General features: G+C 44.2%; 1 protein-coding gene across 3 annotated transcripts; it reads left to right on the top strand.

Annotated features, from left to right (window-relative positions):
* The first annotated feature begins 3,287 nt into the window (after nt 1-3,287).
* LOC309537298 (phospholipase A2 inhibitor and Ly6/PLAUR domain-containing protein-like) lies at nt 3,288-17,869 on the top strand. 3 transcript variants are annotated; one of them, XM_082232128.1, is made up of 6 exons: nt 3,288-3,383; nt 5,142-5,250; nt 7,169-7,285; nt 10,787-10,936; nt 15,184-15,321; nt 17,518-17,869. In XM_082232128.1, exons 2-6 carry the CDS (start codon nt 5,202-5,204, stop codon nt 17,718-17,720), a joined length of 657 nt encoding a protein of 218 aa, XP_082088254.1. In that variant the 5' UTR covers nt 3,288-3,383; nt 5,142-5,201; the 3' UTR covers nt 17,721-17,869. The 3 variants fall into 3 exon arrangements, with proteins under 3 accessions (XP_082088254.1, XP_082088255.1, XP_082088253.1); XM_082232129.1 differs by having other exon boundaries at nt 3,383-3,404; XM_082232127.1 differs by lacking the exon at nt 3,288-3,383 and adding an exon at nt 4,345-4,530.
* The last annotated feature ends 1,817 nt before the right edge of the window (nt 17,870-19,686 follow it).

The following is a 19,686-nucleotide window of genomic DNA, read 5'->3' as shown; positions in this document are numbered from 1 at the left end:
TGCATGGCGGTTGTGTTTATTTGTTAGGAAATAATTAGACTCTTGTGGCAGAAAGACATTTTCTTTTAGTGCAGAGTTCCTCCAGCTCCTCACAACTGACAGTAGTGAATCACAGAATTGCAGAGTTGGAAGGGATCCTGAGGATCATCTAGTCCAACCCCCTGCAGTGCAGGAATAGTCAGCCATCCCATATGGGGTTCAAACCTGCAACCTTAGTGTTATCAGCACCACACTCTACCCAACTGAGCTATCCAGGCAATTTAATCAATCTTATTTCTCCCAAAGGTTCAAAGGAATAAGCAGAGACCCAGTTGGTGAAGGGTTTAATGCCATCTAGTGACTAAAGCATGCAATTATTTCTCAAGCACCAACGAATTACAGTGGTACCTTGGTTTACGAACGTAATCCGTTCCGGAAGTCCGTTCTTAAACCAAAACTGTTCTTAAACCGAGGTGCGCTTTCCCTAATGAGGCCTCCCGCCGCCGGTGCCCTTCCACCATTTGGATTCTGTTCTTAGACTGAGGTAAAGTTCTCAAACCAAGATACTATTTCCGGTTTTGCGGAGTTTGTAAACCAAATCGTTCTTAAACCGGACTGTTCTTAAACCAAGGTACCACTGTAGTCTTCTCTATGTTTTGGAAAGTTGTTTGTTCTCTATGCATTTGGACACCAATTCAGATATTGTAGCCAGATTTTGCATGAGGTCAAGGAGTAAGGGTTTGTCTATGTTTGAATATGGGTGGATGCCATTTTGAGTCATGGTGGCAGACTGAACCTTTCAAAACTGCACTCATTTTAACCACTGATTTCAAAACTGCAGTGATTTTGGTTATTATTATTTCTTAGAAGTCCCAAGGAATGCTGGGTATGAGGATCCTACTTGATTATAAGCACAAACTGTTGCTGCATCAGCCTTAGCAACAGTTTTAGGTGCAGAAGGAACCGTTGTTTGAAAACAGCTTTATGTTTTAGTCACTAGATGGCAATATTGCCTTCATGACTAGTGATAGGTGTCAGTACTGTTTCAGGAGTGGGAAACCTCTGGTCCACAAGAGCCAGTGTGGTGTAGTGGTTAAGAGCGGTAGTCTCGTAATCTGGGGAACCGGGTTCGCATCTCCGCTCCTCCACATGCAGCTGCTGGGTGACCTTGGGCCAGTCACACTTCTTTGAAGTCTCTCAGCCCCACTCACCTCACAGAGTGCTTGTTGTGGGGGAGGAAGGGAAAGGAGAATGTTAGCCGCTTTGAGACTCCTTAAAGGGAGTGAAAGGCGGGATATCAAATCCAAACTCCTCCTCCTCTTCTTCTTCTTCTTCTTCTTCTTCTTCTTCTTCTTCTTCTTCCACAAGCCTACTTATCCCCACCAGGCTTCTCCATTTGGCCTGTTGAGGCCATTTCAGCCAAGCCACATCCACCTGCCCCACACATCAAATGTGAGGTGGGCAAACACCTGGCTCAACCAAAAGGGGGTCTGCAAGCACTGTCAATCTTGGTTTCAAGAAGGAAAGTCATTTATAAAGAAAGGGAAAACGTCAGATCTTCAGAAGATCCTTTCAAAGCACTGCTGTACAATGTAGTATTTTGAACATGGCTTCTGAAGACCCCCTTGTGGGCATAAAATGTCACCAGATGCCATTGTGATGTCATGTGAGTGACCCCACCCACCCGTCGAGCTTGGCCTATGATGGGAGGGGGAGCTCATGATCTGAACTGCCACCCAGTTCCCCACCCCTGCCTTATATCGACCAAAGCAGGAAAATAACAGTGTGCAGCAATAATAATAATAATAATAAGAAGAAGAATAATTTATACCCTGCCCATCTGGTTTCCCCAGCCACTCTGGGCGGCTCCCAATCAAATATTAAAAACACAATACAGCATTAAACATTAAAAAACTTCCCTGAACAGGGCTGCCTTCAGATGTCTTTTAAAAGTAAGAGAGTTGTTTATTTCCGTGACGTCTGGTGGGAGGGCATTCTATAGGGCAGGCGCCACCACTGAGAAGGCCCTCTGCTGGTTCCCTGTATGACTTTCCAACATTTAATATAACTTAAAGTATTCAAGGCTGCTCCTGCAGAAGAAAAAAAACAAAAACACTTCAGAAATGCACTGTGCCCTCTGTTTTAGGTCAAGTTTACTGAGGGGATGAATTGCTTCCTGCAATGAAAAGTCCCAAAGTGATTTATAACCACCTCACAAAACCATGTAAACATATTTTAAAATGCAGTCAGATTAAAAGCGCCTGAGAGTTTGACCTGCTCAAATGCCCGGGGAAATAAGAACATCTTTGTGTGGTGTCAAAACAGTGGTAAAGGTGGCACCAGAAATGGAAGTTCTTTTTTTAAAAAAGTAATATTTATTAAAGTTTCAAATAATACAGAAAAGCAAAATGCAACAAGAAAAAACAAAAAGAAAAAAATTCAACCTTTAAAGTCCCATTTTCAATAACTTTTTTCCATGACTTCCCCTCACCTCCCCTTCTTGTATTCCAGATCCAAATATTTATCCAACAAGTTCTTATCTCTAATTTCTTAACCTTAATTTGTTATTATGTTTATTTATATTAAATTTTTACCCTTAATTCATTATTATATTTAATTCGATTTATATATCAACTTTTAACTTATGTACCTTAAACTTTTATAAAAAAGGAAAAAAAAACTTTTTCTAAGATTGACCCTATTTCCCTTCTACGAATTCCCCATTTTTATAGTGGTAACAACAAGAAATGGAAGTTCTTGCAGAAAAGGCCTGCTCTCTCGTTACCATCCTCCATCCCTTGGAGGTGGCCCATGGAGAAAGGACTCAGATGACAATCCCAGGGCGCAGGCCAGTTCACATGGTGGTGAAATATCTAATAATGTTTGGCACTTTTGAGAAACAATATATTCCTTTGCGTACGTTGGTGTGATATGTCCTTGTGCCAGATGCTGAGATAGCGTACAGGACTGGGCTGGTGGTGCTTGCAAATGATGGGTCACAGATGCAAGCTTGACTCCAGTGGTGGTTGGTACCCATTGGGACTTGTGGCTTGGGAGGCAGGGACCAATGGTAGAGGTCACCCTCTGATTGGTTGTAAGAAAGCAAGCGCAAGTGGGGACTAGCTGAAAGCAGGCTGACGTTGGTTGTCCATGCCCCGTTCACTCCAGTGCACCAGCCTTTGTTCCCAAAGCCTGCAGAACCAGCTTGAGATGGACCACCAGCAGAGTGGACCTCTCTGTCCCCTGCCATTCACCTTTTCCCTCATCATGAAAACAAAAAGGGGGCTCTCACTTTAAGGAACGTGGAATCTTAGGAGCCTTTGTGACAGTTGCTGTGGTTTGCTAGGGATGAGTTTCAAACACCAGGAGTTCCATTCCATCAAGATGAAGGCATCCATCTAGCGGTGAATTTACATGGCTCTTGAGTGGGTTGGGGAGACTTCACGCTGCACTGATCTAACTCTGTGGCCTGTATGACATGCCAACAAAGAGCAAGGGAGATTTCCCTCACCCCTTTGCTTCCTTAGGCTTTTTTTTACCCCCCCCCCGAGCCAAACCCACCTACCAATCAGCTGATGTCATTCCAATGGGCAGGCAACAAGAGTTGATGAGTAGGGCATGCCAGGGTTCAATTCTGCGTTGGCTGCCTGCAGAGCAGCTCAGGGCTGTTTGCCAAAGGCCTTCCAATTAGCCCAATGCTGCACTATATATAATTTTAGTAAAATTTCCAAACTTTTTCACAATAACCTTGTTTCATAAGTGGACTTCCCACCCCTGCCTACACAATGTTTTTACTCAAAACTTTTCTACTGCATTGTATCTTTATCTATTACAACAAATTCTCTATTACAATTCTTTTGCCATTTTTCTTCCGCTTTTATCTCAAATCCTGCCTGCAATTTCATTTGACTGTAACATTTTAAAATATAATCAATGAACGGCCTCCATTCTTCTATAAAAACTTCATTATTTTGATCTCTTAGTTTTGCTGCCTGCTTTGCCATTTCTGAATAGTCCATTACTTTCATAAGCCACTCCTTCGTTGGAACCTTCTCTTCTTTCCATTTCTGTGCACATAATATTCTAGCTACTGCTGCTGTCACATACATAAATAGTTTAGTCATCTTCTTTGGAACATCCATGTCTATTATATATGTAAGAAACGTTTTGGGGGAATAGCCCATTTAAACATTTTCTTCATTTCATTATATATCATTTCCCCAGAAAGCTTTAGCTTGTTTTTTCACATGTCTACCACATAGGGACCCAATGCTGTACTTTCAAGTCTCACTAACAATCAGGAGAAACATCATCATCTAACATCATAGAGACATTACATTATGGACAGGTGGTGGCCTCAACCATCAGTCAATTTTAGCCTGCCAGGAGTGGGAGGAAAAGGATCTGGCCTGCCGGACAGGAAAGGTTCCTTTTTGTACTCCCATGAGAGAGTGTGGTCAACACCATCTAGAGAACAATTGGTTTCCCCATTCTTGTGGTAGTGCCTCAGGGTACCATATGATGCCAGTTTTTCTGATTGCTGGAATAAGGGTAAGAATGGCTCCAAGTACCTTGTGTGAACTGTGGGCTATCACCATCAAAGGCAGCCTCAGATTCTGTCAAGCGATGGCATGTGGTAGTATGAGTGATGTGTTACAATATAGAGGGCACCTTGGATTTTCAAGCAGCTGACTGTATGTTCCAGGAGCAGACCTCAATATGGCTTTCTCCACCATATTCCAACAGTTTCTTGGAGTGGAGCTCACCATTAGGAGGGGCATTCCCAGGGCTTTCATTTTCTCCTAGGGGCGAGAGCAGGAGCAATAGCTGTTGGCAGTCTGGCTATCATTCCTTTGCAGTACTGTGGACCTAGAATTCCAGGGCATGGTTGGTGGATAGGAAGGAGGAGAGAGAAATGGCGGCCACGATAAATTAAGAAATTGTGGAAAATATTATTGGAGAATAAATGAGGATGGGGTTGAGAAAACGTCCTGAGAAATTGTGACTAGAGAACATTTCGCTGAAGTTGAATGCTTGTATCAGAATCCTAGCAATTCTCATTGATTTCCTCCACCCATCTGCCCTAATCATTAACAAGGATTTATAAGGGAGCTGTGTGCAATTGCACTTTGAATAAAGCTTCCTTCTGGATGCCATTGCAGGCCCACTGAAGCATTGCAGAAGGAGTGTCTGTACTTGCTATACCGACCACAACCACCATCATGCAGACTCTTCTGAAACTGAGCCTCTTTTTGGCACTGGTAACATCAGGTAAGGAGGCGCTGCAGGTAGATTAAAAAGGAAGGGGAGATACCAAGTGAGCATTTGCGGGGTGGGTGTTCCCAGTTCTCTCCACCATCCAAGGCAGTTGGGGTCTCCTGTCTTTGTGTGTGTGGATGGGAGTGTGGGATGATTCAGGCTGTGTTCCAGCTAGTGTGTGGTGGGTGAAGAATTGAGTTCTTAAAACAACTCTTAGAACAGGGCTTTGACTCTGACTCTCAGTTAAAAGCAAATGAAGCAGAAGAGAAACGTCTTCTGCAGCAGACATGGTCTTCATTCTATGACCTCTACTATTCACTGAGCAAGCAAAAGGAAGTAGGTTAAACATGATATTTTATTAGGCAGGCAATTGTGGAGACTGGGGGGTAAGAGAGCAAGGAAGACACCAAGGTCCCATTTGCACTACATGTTTAAAGCACCATCTTATTGGATCAAATAGTTGTGGCTTCCCCAAAGAACTCTGGGAACTGCTGTTTGTTAAGGGTGAAGAGAGTTCTTAGGAGAACACCCCCTCCCATTCCCCTCACAGAGCTACATTTTGTGGGGTAGTTTAACAACCAACCCTTCTTCCAAAGACCCTGTAAGAAAGGAAGTGAGCCAAAAACTGGCCACATCTTTAGAAGCTGCAACAGGGTGGCTAACACACAACCCCTGACTTTTTTGCACTCCCAAATTCCCTCCTCCAAATTTTTATTTTTTAAATAAAAAAAATAGCTTGAAAAACCCTTATTGATCATTACTGTCGTTCCACTGCTGTGATGGCAAAACGTTTTTCATTCCCCCGTCCAATTTTCCCTTTGAAAACATTTTTTTTTAAAAAAAACAAACAACTATCCTGACTGCTCCTGTATGTCCCTCGTTGTGCCTGAGGAGATTTCACCCCTCCCATACCCAAGAATCTCCTGACCATCTCCTGATAATCTCTGCTGACTCCACAGAGGAGAGGAGGCGTGTCCTGCCTATTTACTTATTCTGCCCAGCAACATATCTGTGTGTGAGAGAGAGAGTCAGTCAGTCAGTGTATCGGAGAGAGTGAGAGTGTTAGAGATCCTAGAGATAATATTGCTGCTAAGAGCAGCTGCAGACTCTCAATGTAGCATTGCTTTATGCTCAGAATACTCAGCTCTGTATATAGTTTTGTATCATAGTTGTAGTTATAGAATAAAAGGAAGACATTTTACAGAGCTGCTCTCCGAGTGGTTTATACTCTGCAAGACTCTGCAAAACTCTGCTGCGCAACGACTGAATTATTGAGACAGTGAATCCGGTGCTCTCAGCTCTAAACTGTGAGTCCACAGCACTGTGACCTGTTCCTGTGGGAGAAGGAGGTCTCTGGCGGTGCTACCCAGCTCGCCTAGCCCAGTCGGGGTTGAGGTGCAAGAGTCCAGTTGGTGCACTGGCTCTAGGGCGATGCTGACAGTGCTGTGATGCCAAAAGGTCCCCCCCCTGTCTCTGATTTGGGCTCACTTAGAAGTAGCACCCATATGGAGTCCAGCAGTAGGAACTGGAAAACTCAGACTGCTCTGTTTGGGGCAATGGCCTCAACAGCACAGAGGCAGCGTTTCACAGCTACCTTGGACAGCTCCACGCAGGGCTCAGGCTGGAGAGTCTATTCAGGCGGCATCTTCAGACTGAGCATCAAATAAGAGCTGTAGCTCTATCTTTACATTACTAGCTCTGCTTTCCACGAGAGGAGCCTCTGCATTTAACAGGACCTAGCCTGCTTCTGCAGTCATAGACTGACAGAGCTCACATGGCTGACAAGTGGACCAGATGGCCTTGCTGCCTTCCTGAACTCTTGTTGTCCAGTTCTTCTTCCGCACCCAGTGACAAGTTAGCAAGGATTAATGCCTAATGAATGGATGAAACATGCATTCATTATGTTTCGTTTCCCCCCCTCCCCTCATAGGTGCTTCTCTGGAGTGTGAAACCTGCTTTAGCAATGAAACCACTTGTGCGGGTGACAAGAAGACGTGTTCAAGCACTGAAGAGACCTGCATCATCATCCTGACTGAAAGCACCGTAGGTGGGCGAGAGAGACCATAAGTCAGATCAGTGGCAAGGCCATGGATAACTATCCTGTGTGTGGATGACACACTGGGCTTGGGAGCTCAGCACCAGTTGGGATGGGGTGGTGTTTTTCCCCTGCTTCATATTACTTTCTGCAGTCGCTCAAAGGAACAAGAAATGATGCCCTCAATTTGATTTGAACCAAAGTGGATCCATGAGTCATGGGATCTTGGAACCGTAGAATTGTAGAGTGGGAAGGTAGTGCCTCCCCTGGTCACCTTGTTCAACCCCCTGCAATAGAGGAATCACAGCTAAAGAATCCCTGACAATTGACCATCCAACTGTTTAAAGAAACCTAATGAATGTGAATCCACCACTTTCCCAGGTAGTCCATTCCACTGCTGAACAGCTCTTAACATCAGAAAGTTTTCCCTAATGTTTGGTCCTGCCCTCTGGAACAGCGGGAAACACGCTTGCCCCATCTTCAGTGTGATATTTGAAGATGGCTAACGAGTTTGATTAGTTCTTGCATTTTACTCTCCCCCATTTCTTCATTGTTTTTCAAATCTATTCATTTATAAGAATACAGCATGCCGCTAATTCATGACAGAGATATCGCTCACAACCACAGTACATAAAAACATATGATAGAAACCATAAGTAAAAGTTAAAAAATAATAATCGGATGACTATTGTGGAAATATGTATAATGGTACCTCAAGTTAAGTACTTAATTCGTTCCGGAGGTCCCTTCTTAACCTGAAACTGTTCTTAACCTGAAGCACCACTTTAGTTAATGGGGCCTCCTGCTGCTGCCGTGCCACCGGAGCATGATTTCTGTTCTCATCCTGAAGCAAAGTTCTAAACCTGAAGTACTATTTCTGGGTTAGTGGAAGTCTGTAACCTGAAGCGTATGTAACCTGAGGTACCACTGTATTCTTAATTGCCTGCTTAAGCCTGATGGAACAGAAACGTTTCCAGTGGACCTGAAACAAAAGTGCCCTGCTGAATTTCTGTTGGAGAACATTCCATAGGACTGGACCAGCCATGCTCCTGCCTTGCTCCCACCCTAGGTCTTTGCAATATTCATTTTCAAGGCAAGCATACCATATTTGTTTATTTGTTTTTTTTAAAAAAACTATACACTGCAAAGCTTTTTTACTAAAAGAATAAAACAATACAATTATTGGTAAAAACAAAACAACTGTTTAAGACATTCAAAAAAATTAAAAACAGCAATTGACTTAATAATAATAAAAACAGCAATCTGCATATCTGGGAAAGCTTGCTTAAGCAAAAATGCTATTCAGCAGGTGTGGAAAAGAGTACAGTGAGAACAGCTGCTTGCCTGATACCAATAAGCAGGGAATTCCAAAGGGTAAGGGGTGCCATACTAAAAGATCGGTTTCTTGCAAATGCAGGCCAGGCATTGTGTGGCATTTGTAACAGAGCCAGTTCCGCTAATCAAAGGGGTCGAGTGGGCACATGTGGAGCAAGGAAATCATAGAATCTTAGAGTTGGAAGGGACCCCAAGGGACATCTAGTCCAACCCCCTGCAATGCAGGAATTTCAGCCAGAGCATCAATAATAATAATAATAATAATAATAATAATAATAATAATAATAATTTATTATTTATACCCCACTCATCTGGCTGGGCTTCCCCAGCCACTCTGGGCGGCTTCCAACTGAATATTAAAAACAGTACAGCTTCATCCATGACAGATGGCCATTCAAACTCTTCTTAAAAACCTCCAAGGAAGGAGAGTCCACCACCTCGTGTGGGAGTCTGTTCCACTGCTGAGCAGCTCCTATTGTCAGGAAGTTTTTCCAAATGTTTAGTCGGAAACTCCTTTCTTGCAACATGAGGCCATTGGTTCCAGTCCTACCATCCAGAGCAGGATAAAACAAGCATACTCCCTCTTCCATGTGACCTCTCTTTCTTTTTTCTTTTCCTTTCTCCTCCTGCGATGAGACTACATTTTAATATTTTAATGTTTCAATATTCTAATGTATTTTAATTTTGTTTTTAAGTTGTAATCATTCAACTTGTTTTTATTATTGCTTGTTAGCCGCCCTGAGCCCGGTCTTGGATGTGGAGGGTGGGGTATAAATAAAAATTATTATTATTATTATTATTATTATTATTATTATTATTATTATTATTAAACATACCCAGCTCCTTCCAGTGCTCCTCATAAGGCTTAGTTTCCAGACCCTTGATCTTCTTGGTCTCCCTCCTCTGCACACATTCCAGCTTGTCGACATCCTTTTTAAATTGTGATGCCCAGAATAGGATACAGTATGCCAGGTGTGGTCTGACCAAGGTGGAGCAGAGCGGTACTATTACTTCCCTTGATCTGGACCAGGGGTCAGCAAACTTTTTCAGCAAGGGGCCGGTCCACTGTCCCTCAGACCTTGGGGGGTGGGTGGGCTGGACTATATTTTGAAAGAAAAAATGAAGAAATTTCTATGCCCCACAAATAACCCAGAGATGCATTTTAAATAAAAGCACACATTCTGCTCACGTAAAAACACCAGGCAGGCCCCACAAATAACCCAGAGATGCATTTTAAATAAAAGCACACATGTAAAAACACGCTGATTCCCAGACCATCCGTGGGCCAGATTTAGAAGGCGATTGGGCCGGATCTGGCCCCCGGGCCTTAGTTTGCCTACCATGGTCTCTGCCATGGGAGCATATTCATCCAGTGCTTTACAAGCTGCACTGGCTCCCGGTGGAGTACAGGGTCAGATTTAAGGTGCTGCTTTTGACCTTTAAAGCCCTTCATGGCCTAGGACCCTCGTACCTACGGGACCGCCTCGCCTGGTATGCCCCACGGAGAGCTTCAAGGTCCATAAATAACAACACCCTAGTGGTCCCAGGCCCTAAGGAAGTTAGATTGGCTTCAACCAGAGCTAGGGCCTTTTCAGCACTGGCCCCAACTTGGTGGAACGCTCTGTCTCATGAGACCAGGGCCCTGCAGGATCTGATTTCTTTCCGCAGGGCCTGTAAGACAGAGTTGTTCTGCCTGGCCTTTGGCTTGGAGCCAATTTGATTCCCTCCCCCCCCCCCATTTTCTTTTTTCTTTTCCTTCTCCTGCAATGAGGCTACATTTTAATATTTTAATGTTGCATTATTTAAATGTTGTATTTTATTTTTGTTTTTTAAGTTGTAATCATTCATCTTGTTTTTATTATTGCTTGTAAGCCGCTCTGAGCCCGGCCTTGGCTGGGGAGGGCGGGGTATAAAAAAAATATTATTATTATTATTATTATTACCCATGATGTACACTATATTTCTGTTGATGCGGGCAAACTGGTCTCAAGTAGCCAAGGACTTTGTACACTAATACCTTGTACACTAATACCTTCAACACCTTGAACTTGGCCTGGTAGCAAATCAGCAACCGGCATAGATCTCCGAGCACAGCTGTCATATACAGACAATGGTGAACATTTTTCCTGGTGACTAAATAAACCTCTTTGTCTCTCCTTTCCCTGCCCTCCTGCTTAGATGGACCATCAGTGACAAAAGTAGAGAAAAGGTGTTCAACCATTTTTCAGTGCTCCATGCCTCCGTTTTACTTCACTTTGGGGGCTGGAAGAAGAGTACGGCAAAGTTGGGTCTGCTGCACTGACGATTGCGATAAAGTTGTACCCGTCTGTAGGTATACAGTGGTATTCCCACTTCCTGCTTCCCTTCCTTCACTACTTCCTTCCATTCACCCTCCAGAGCCCACTTCCTCCTTCCATAGCTTCATGCAATATGGCACCTGCATATTGCAATCTGCAAACTGTAATCGGGCCCCTTCTCACTTACATTTCGCCCTGAGCATTCTAGGCACAGCCCCACAGTTTAAAGCTCTGTGTCTGGGCCTGTACCCAGAAATGTGGCACAAAAGGAAGTCTGGATGAACCCTGCATTTCTAAAAGCCAGCTGCCCTGAACCCCTGGCCTACCCAGCGGCAAGTCAGTATGTCAAGTCTGAAGCCCAAAGTCTGAGGCTCAAGCCACACAACCAAAGTTCAAAGGTCAGGAAATGTAGTCCAGGGCCCATCCAAGTAGCTAAGTCTGAAGTCCAGAAGTCAGGATACAGTCAGGAAGGGTCAAACCCAAAGCGCACTCACATAGTGTGCCAAGGGGTATCCAAGCCAAGGTCCATCGACATGGGCAGTTGAACAGGCACAGCACCTCAGCTCTGCTTCCCTTTTGGAATTTCATAGAATCATAGAATCATAGAATCATAGAGTTGGAAGAGACCACAAGGGCCATCGAGTCCAACCCCCTGCCAAGCAGGAAACACCATCAGAGCACTCCTGACATATGGTTGTCAAGCCTCTGCTTAAAGACCTCTAAAGAAGGAGACTCCACCACACTCCTTGGCAGCAAATTCCACTGTCGAACAGCTCTTACTGTCAGGAAGTTCTTACTGTCAGGAAGTTCAGCTGAATTTGCATGCTGACTGCAGCATCTGGGCTTGACAAGGCATGTGGCCCTCACCTGTTCCTACTCCAACTGAGGAATCACATCCTCCAGAGCTAGCAAGCCCCATCTGGCCAGCTAGGGGGTCGGGCTGTGGGCCCTTGCCTGCCTCAGCCTCCTAGAGTGCCCCTCCTACTGCTCCCTATGCCTTGGAGCCTGCCGTGTTTGTGGGGACAGGTGCTCCTCAGGCTCTGGTGATGGGTCCTGCTGTTCTGGTTCCTGTGCATTGATCTCCATGCCCTCGCTATCCTCGGTCACCCTGTGAGTACTTCCTTCCCCATCCCCTCACTGGGATCCTCTTCCTCCTCTTCTTCCTCCCTGTGGTCCTGCCAGTTCATGCTGGTGTCCTCCTGATATTGCATGGCTACGAGTCCCCTCATCCTTGACTGTTGGCCATGCTAGGCTGGTGTGTTTGCGTTTCTGTGTGTTAAACCCTGTTGCTTTGACTCTGAGTGGCTATTCCCCGCTGTGAACAGGCACTTGCAGTCAAGGCACAATAGAACCCTGCCCTTTCTCCCACCAGCTGGAAAATTAGGCCAGCTGATTGGGAGGTGGGCATGGCTTGGAGGAAATAGCCAAATTGGAACCCCTGGCTGGCCAGTATTAGGTTCCCCACCCATGTCATCGGCACTAGAAAACATTTTGGAACAAGATGGGATTGTGCAAAAAGCATGGGCACCACTTGAGCTAGGATGGGATTAAGACTGAAAAACATGAGCCTTCCGGGTTAGCTCCTCCTGTAATGGCTGAATTCCTCTGATCGGGAGGAATTTGCTTCGTGGAAATTAGGGTCTGGCCGCCACGGCGAAGGCGGGGACCCACAAAAAAATCACAGGCGGGAGAAGCCTGTGAACGTGGGATTTGGCTGGCACCTTTTTCGCCTCCCCTACTCGTGGGGAAACCCGGTTTTGGGGATCCGGAGCGACGTGGGGTGAGTGGCACGGTGCTTCGAATTGACTGCTGCTTTCACGGAGTGAAGCCGCATTGCTGTTGCCGGAGAGCGCTGACTTTTTCCTGTGGACAATTTGATCTTAAAACAACTACCCATGAGTAGAATGGAAAATTGGATTTTTAAACGTCTTAATTTGGCACTGAAATGGGGAGGTTTCAAACAGGAAGTCCGCCTTCCCCTTTTGTAAATAGACTGAAGCAAAGAGGCTGCAAGCTAAAGTCTTGGAAAGCTTTTGATAAAGGATTAAACTTCCATCGGCTAAAATCATCAAACCCCCCTTGGAAGCAGGAGAAGAGGGGGAAAATTTTAGACCGCGTAAGCCTGCAGGAGAGAGTGAAGAAAGTCAAATTACCACCGCTCTGAACCTGGAAACGGGCTGCTAGTAAGACTGAAGTTTTGGATATGCTCATTGACTGTGAATAGATCGTTTGTTGACAGTAAGTTAAAGAAGAGAAATACATTGTTTCCATTGTCTCCTTCTGCGTTTAAAAAGGTGTAAAAGTAATTGAAAATTGAAACTAACTTTATTGCTTGAACTGTGCTTAAAAGGATTGATACAAATAGAAATTGTTTCCCCCTAGAGGAAGCCTTTGAAATTGTTACATGAGCTGAGCTGGGGGAATTTCCAGCTGCAAGATAAGACTGTGAGAATCTGGGATTGACCTTGGACCGTTAAGAATGTTGACAGAAGAAGCCTTAGTGGTTGCATTATGTAAGATTAATGACTCATTGGAACAGCTCCATAAGAAGACGGATGTGATGATTATAAAAATTATAAATTATAAAAATTGATAACTTGGAACAAAAAGTGACTAATTTGGGACAAAAGGTGAATATTAATACAGAAGCTATTCAGGAATCGATACAGGGACCGACTTTGACATGGCAAATTGAGGAGAAGGCGGGGGAGAAAGTTGTTGTTGTGGAACCTAAAGTAGTACAAGTGGAGAGGGAGAGAGCCCCAGCCTCACAGATGCAATTTGATGACTATAAGTTGATGCCTTTTATGACTGAATTTAGAGAAAGTCAGACTTTGAGGATTGGAGCCCCGCTTGGACTGGAGAAGGAAAGTTGGATAGATCCCTTCATGCAGGGATTTATTGACCTTTGGGACCTGGATTTGGGTCAGGAGGAGACTGGAGTTGTGGGGACCGCCAGACTTGGAGGAACTTTGAAATACAACTGGAAATATTTTTTGAATTTTAGTTTTAACTATGGAGATTTGGCTGACTTGTCGAGAAGGAATAAAAACATTGCTAGGTGGGAATTTCCCCGAGATCTACTTCTCAGCATCAAAGGAAGGAAAATAAGAACAAGATCAGGAGAAGACAAAGTAAAGTGCATGTATAAATATGAAGAAGACCTGCAGAAGGGACTTGGAAAAGAGTTAAGAGCCTCGGACAGAAGGTCACCAGGTTGATGGACTGTATGGAATTGACGGAAATGACTGGCAGAATCCGAGACCAGGGAGAAGAGACGGTGGAAGAATACTGGAAAAAGTTTAAAATCTATATATGGAAATAATGTAAAATTAATGAGTGTTAGAAAAATGTTGGAAGGGAATTATACGGCTTTAGTAGAAATGTTTTAAGGAATTAAGCATAAATAAGTATTATAGTATTAATGGAAAATAAGGTTAAAATATGTTAAGATAATCATATGAAAGAAAATAGAGAAAGATGGAAAGGATTTGCTGAAATAATTAATAGAAATGGAATACAAAAAGGGAGGTGAGAGGAGGTCGAGGAAACAAGGGAATGAAAGAGATGATATTGAGATGGTATGATGTGTATTGTGTATGATGGTTGTGTATGTGTATGATGGTTGTCTTGTGTATTGTTTATATATTTTACTGTATTGTTTCTTGTTTTGCTTTTTCTTCTTTTTCTTCTTTCTTTTCTTTTCTCCTTTTTGTAAGGTTTAAAAGTAATAAATATTATTAAAAAAATAAGACTGAAAAACATGGCAGAGCACCTTGTACAAAGTGGTCAAGGGCGCCAACTCTAGGGGGTGGAAGGAACTTTGGCCCCCCTCAATATTTGTGGGCAGGGGGCTGAACTCTCCACCCCAATACTGAAGGTTCCCCCAAACAGAATGGCCTCCTTCCTGCAAGTATGCCCTCTGCACTCCCCATCCCCCTCTGTCGATGGGCGAGCAATCGTGTGCCAAGTCAGGAGCAGGGCGATCTTTACTCTCCATGCTTTCCAGCTCCTGCCACCAACAGGGTGCAACGGGGATCTCTGAGGAGGGCATCTGGTTTGCACCCCCCAGATTGCATGCCCGGGCAACAGCTCCCAACCACATGCATGATGTCGTTCATATGTTGCCAAGTGACACCGGGGCCCCTCAATGTGGGGGGCACGTTGGCGCCCCTGAAAGTGGTTGTGAGCATAAAACCTTTGTCTGTGTATTACCTCCACCTCTGATGAGATGACGGACAAATGCTTCTCTCCCCTCCCCATGCCCTCTTCTTTCAGTGATACCAGTACAGACTCGATCCAACGGAGTAATGTGTCCTGCCTGCCATGAATGGAAGGAGTCATGCCAGACAGAGATGGCCAATTGCACTGGAATGGAAACGAGCTGCTTTAAGATAACCTCACATGTAGATACCAGTAAGTGGTTTCCTATGCAGTCATTCTGCTTCTCCTCTATCTGGTAGGTGGGATGGGTTTCATGGCAGGGGCATTTTGCTGGGTAGACAGAGCAAAACCTGGATGGCTCCGGCTGGCTTATCTGAATGATTGCCTTATTACTACTACTACTACTACTGTTAGTATTACAGTCACAAGCAGTAACTATTTTATTTGCCTAGCTATAAACCATAGCAAAGGGGGGAAAGACATCCAGTGTCGAGCCACTGGTTTTACTGGTATGCTTTTTCATACTTATGCCCCAGCTTTCCTTGAAAGAGTTCAAGGTGGCGAACAATTCCCCTCTCCCCATTTCATTATCACAACAGGCTTCTGAGGGAGGACAGGTCGAGAGACAGCAACTGGCTTAATCACCAAGCTCGTTTTCACAGCTGAGTTGGGACTTTAACCCAGCTTTCCCAGGTCCTAACCTGGCTCACTAACCTGTGCACCGAATGTACTCCCTTTATAAATCTGTCTGGGCTGTGCAGATATTTTCCAGAGGTCCTTATCCACCCACACCTGCAAGATGTGGTGGCTGATATCTGAGAGGAGGCTCGGATGACATCAGTGTTCAGATCTTTTGGTTGTGACCTGACAACCTTTTCATTCTCCCAGTCCTTTGAGCATCTCTTAGTCCTTGGGGCAAATTCTTTTAGCCAGTGTGGTGTAGTGGTTAAGAGCAGTAGACTCGTAATCTGGGGAACCGGGTTCGCATCTCCGCTCCTCCACGTGCAGCTGCTGGGTGACATTGGGCCAGTCACACTTCTGTGAAGTCTCTCAGCCCCACTCACCTCACAGAGTGTTTGTTGTGGGGGAGGAAGGGAAAGGAGATTGTGAGCCGCTTTGAGACTCCCTAGGGTAGTGACAAAGTGGGATATCAAATCCAAACTCTTCTTCATCTTCTTAGCTGTGTTTTTTTAAAATGCAGTTTTAGAATGCATCTATGCTGCTGGTGCCGGTTTTTATGTGGATTACTTTTAACACACTGTATTGCTTTGTGGTGTCCCCTCCTCCGAAAAAAAACCCATGTTATATATATTTGGTTTTTTTAAATTTTTTTATTGCAAACCATCCAGAGGATGTAGCTCTGGATACATGTCATTAACAAATAATTTCCAGAGTAGCCCCTATGTTTGTCTTTTGCATTTAAACCCATAAAGAAACTTATACAGTGGTGCCCCGCAAAACGAATGCCTCGCAAGACGGAAAACCCGCTAGACGAAAGGGTTTTCCGTTTTTGAGCTGCTTTGCAAGACAAATTTCCCTATGGGCTTGCTTTGCAAGACGAAAATGTCTTGCGAGTGTTCCGATTTCCTCCCGCTTCCCCCCCTTTTTCTAAGCCGCTAATAGCCTTTTAGCCGCTAAGCCGCTAAGCCTTTAATAGCCGCTAATCCGCTAAACCGCTAATAGCGCTAAGCCGCTAATAGGGTTGCTTCGCAAGATGAAAAAACCGCTAGATGAAGAGACTCGTGGAACGAATTATTTTCGTCTTGCGAGGCACCACTGCAGAGTGTTTGAAGACTTGTGTATTTATTATCATACAAGCTTTCACGAACTGCAGCCCACTAAGGTTGCTACTGTTAAATACATATTTATCGCTGCTGCCTATTCTCTTCTGCCATAGTAGGAGCCAAATCCTAGGGGCAGAAGTCCCTTTGGTTGTCCCAATAAAATATTCGAGGTGTCATTTAAATGGTGCAAGTGTGCCACAACTTGTGATTGTTGCGTGGGGTGGGACTGTAGTTTCTTAAAGAGTTGTTTGGATGCCGCTATTCCCCTCACAGAACTACAGTCCCCAGAGTGGTTTAGCAATCCATCTCCCTTCCCAGGGAACTCCCAGTATTGTAGTCCCTTGGAGGGGAAACAGGGATTCCCTAACACCTCTCAGCCCTCTTCAGAAACTACAGCTCCCAGACTTCTTTGGGAGGGGGGCTGTTTAAAGTGGTATCACAGGGCTTTAAATGTATGGCAGGAATGTGGTCTAGTTGGAAGCAACACTTCATTTTCACAAGAGCTCTGGAAAGATCGGCCTGCCTGAGCGCCACTCCTCTGTGTCCAACTGGACTTTGAGTAAAAGGGAACCCTTCCTCTCAAGCAGCCTGGGCAGAGTGGTTTGGGATACAGAGGCAAGCGGCAATGCTTCCCCTAGCAACCCATCTTGTCTCCCACGTGCAGATGGAACCCACGTTGACCGGACCATGATGGGCTGCACTACAAAGTACACCTGTGCAGCAATAGAAAGCGAAGCCACAAATTTCCGTCCCATGTCGTCTGAAGCTGTCCAGGTGGCTGAATGCACACATTCTATGGGATCTCGATCCTCCGGCCTCCTCCTGCCAATCTTTTCTGGGCTCCTGCTGCTGAAGATCATCTCGTGAAAGGGACCTGCATGGGATTCCATCTCCTCTGCATTCATTTATGCCTGTCTTTTATCCACTCACCACTTTCTCTGAATGCAGTTTAGCCTTTCCAGGAGGAATTCTCTGTTTTCCTCAGTGAAAATAAACACCAGGAGTAACAAAAGTGACATGTGGTCATGTTGTATTATTATTAACAAGAACACATAAACATTTTCCTCTAACTCTAACTCAAAAGGTCCACAAACCACAGCAGAATAAGACAGCAGACAAGGCAACCCAAACTTTCACAAAGCTGCAGAAATCTCAGTTAAGATCCGTACTTAAGAGTGAATGCATAAAATCAATGCATGTCCTTGCAGTCTAACCTAGAGGTTGCCAGAGCATAGGCAGAAATTATGGGCTCTAATTCTCAGCGGGTCCTGGTAAGGCTGGGAAAAGCTCTTCTCTGAAACCATGAAAAGCCACTAGATGGAGTGGTAGCGTAAAATCCAGTGCTCTTTAAAGGGCTTTAAAAGGCTGTTCTTAGTCCAGCAAAGCTCAGTCACCCAGGAACCTTTCTCCAATTCACGGAGAGCTCCACTTGCCAATGAGCCGCCCCACGCAATGCACCTTAATGGATGCTGCTGCAGTGACTCATCCCTCAGCAATGCTTTCCTGGGACTGAGTTTCATTATCATTCTTTTGTTGAATAAAAGTAATGGATTTCAGGAGGAAAGCGAGAGGAAATTCAGAGCCCGCACATGAATCGATCGATATTGGTGTAATGAGGGCGCAGGGCGGTTTGGTGCCGCAATTAGGGACCGGTGAAATCTGCCAGTTTTAGTCTGCCTCAAGTTCTCATTTTTTCCAGTCTTTAACATTTCCACATCAATTTTCATTTTTTAAAAAGAAGAAGCCATCATGGAGACAGCCCAGATTGATGTGGAATTGTAGCAAAATGAATTTAAAGGTGGGCTGGTCGCAGTTTAAGTGCCGATGGTGGCCCTAAATTTTTTGGTTTTTTGTTTTTTAAATTTTTTTATTGGTTTTTCACAGTTTATATAAACACAAACAATACACAATACAAACATACAAACACATAAACAAACATGTATAATTTCGGATCCTTTTTTTCTTAAACCTTACTTCACCGACTTCCCCATATCTTCCCTTTCTGCATCCCAATTTCCAAATTAGTTTCAGCAAATCCTCCCCCTTAAGTTTATCTAATTTCCCCTTGTTCTTTTCTTTTACTTAACCTTTTACAGCTGTAATCCCCTTTTTTCTATACCCTCAACATTTTAGCACTCATTGATTTTGCAATATTTCTTAAGATAAATTTTGAATTTCTTCCAATCTTCTTCCACCGTCTCTCTCCCTTGGTCTCGGATTCTGCCAGTCATTTCAGCCAGTCCCATATAGTCTATCACCTTCATCTGCCATTCTTCCAGAGTGGGTAGATCCTGTGTCTTCCAATACTTTGCGATGAGAATTCTTGCTGCTGTAGTAGCATACATAAAAAAAGTCCTATCTTTCTTTAACACCAATTGGCCGACAATGCCCAAGAGAAAGGCTTCTGGTTTCTTGGGAAAAGTACATTTAATTACCTTTTTCATTTCATTATATATCATTTCCCAGAAAGCCTTAATCTTCGGGCACGTCCGTCAAAGGTGGTAAAAAGTACCTTCAGTTTCTTTACATTTCCAGCATTTATTATCGGGCAAATGGTAGATCTTTGCGAGCTTGACTGGGGTCATGTACCACCTGTAAATCATTTTCATAATATTCTCTCTTAAGGCATTACATGCCGTAAATTTTATACCGGTGGTCCACAACTGTTCCCAGTCAGCAAACATAATATTATGACCAATGTCTTGTGCCCACTTAATCATAGCTGATTTAACTGTTTCATCTTGTGTATTCCATTTCAGCAACAAGTTATACATTCTTGACAAATTCTTAGTATTGGGTTCTAACAGTTCTGGTGGCCCTAAATTTTTTGGAA

The sequence above is a fragment of the Podarcis vaucheri genome (genome assembly GCF_965113315.1).
Source record: "Podarcis vaucheri genome assembly, chromosome: 7".
NCBI classification, from domain to species: Eukaryota; Metazoa; Chordata; class Lepidosauria; order Squamata; family Lacertidae; genus Podarcis; species Podarcis vaucheri.
Note: the sequence above shows the minus strand (reverse complement) of the source record. Positions and strands in the feature narration are given on the sequence as shown.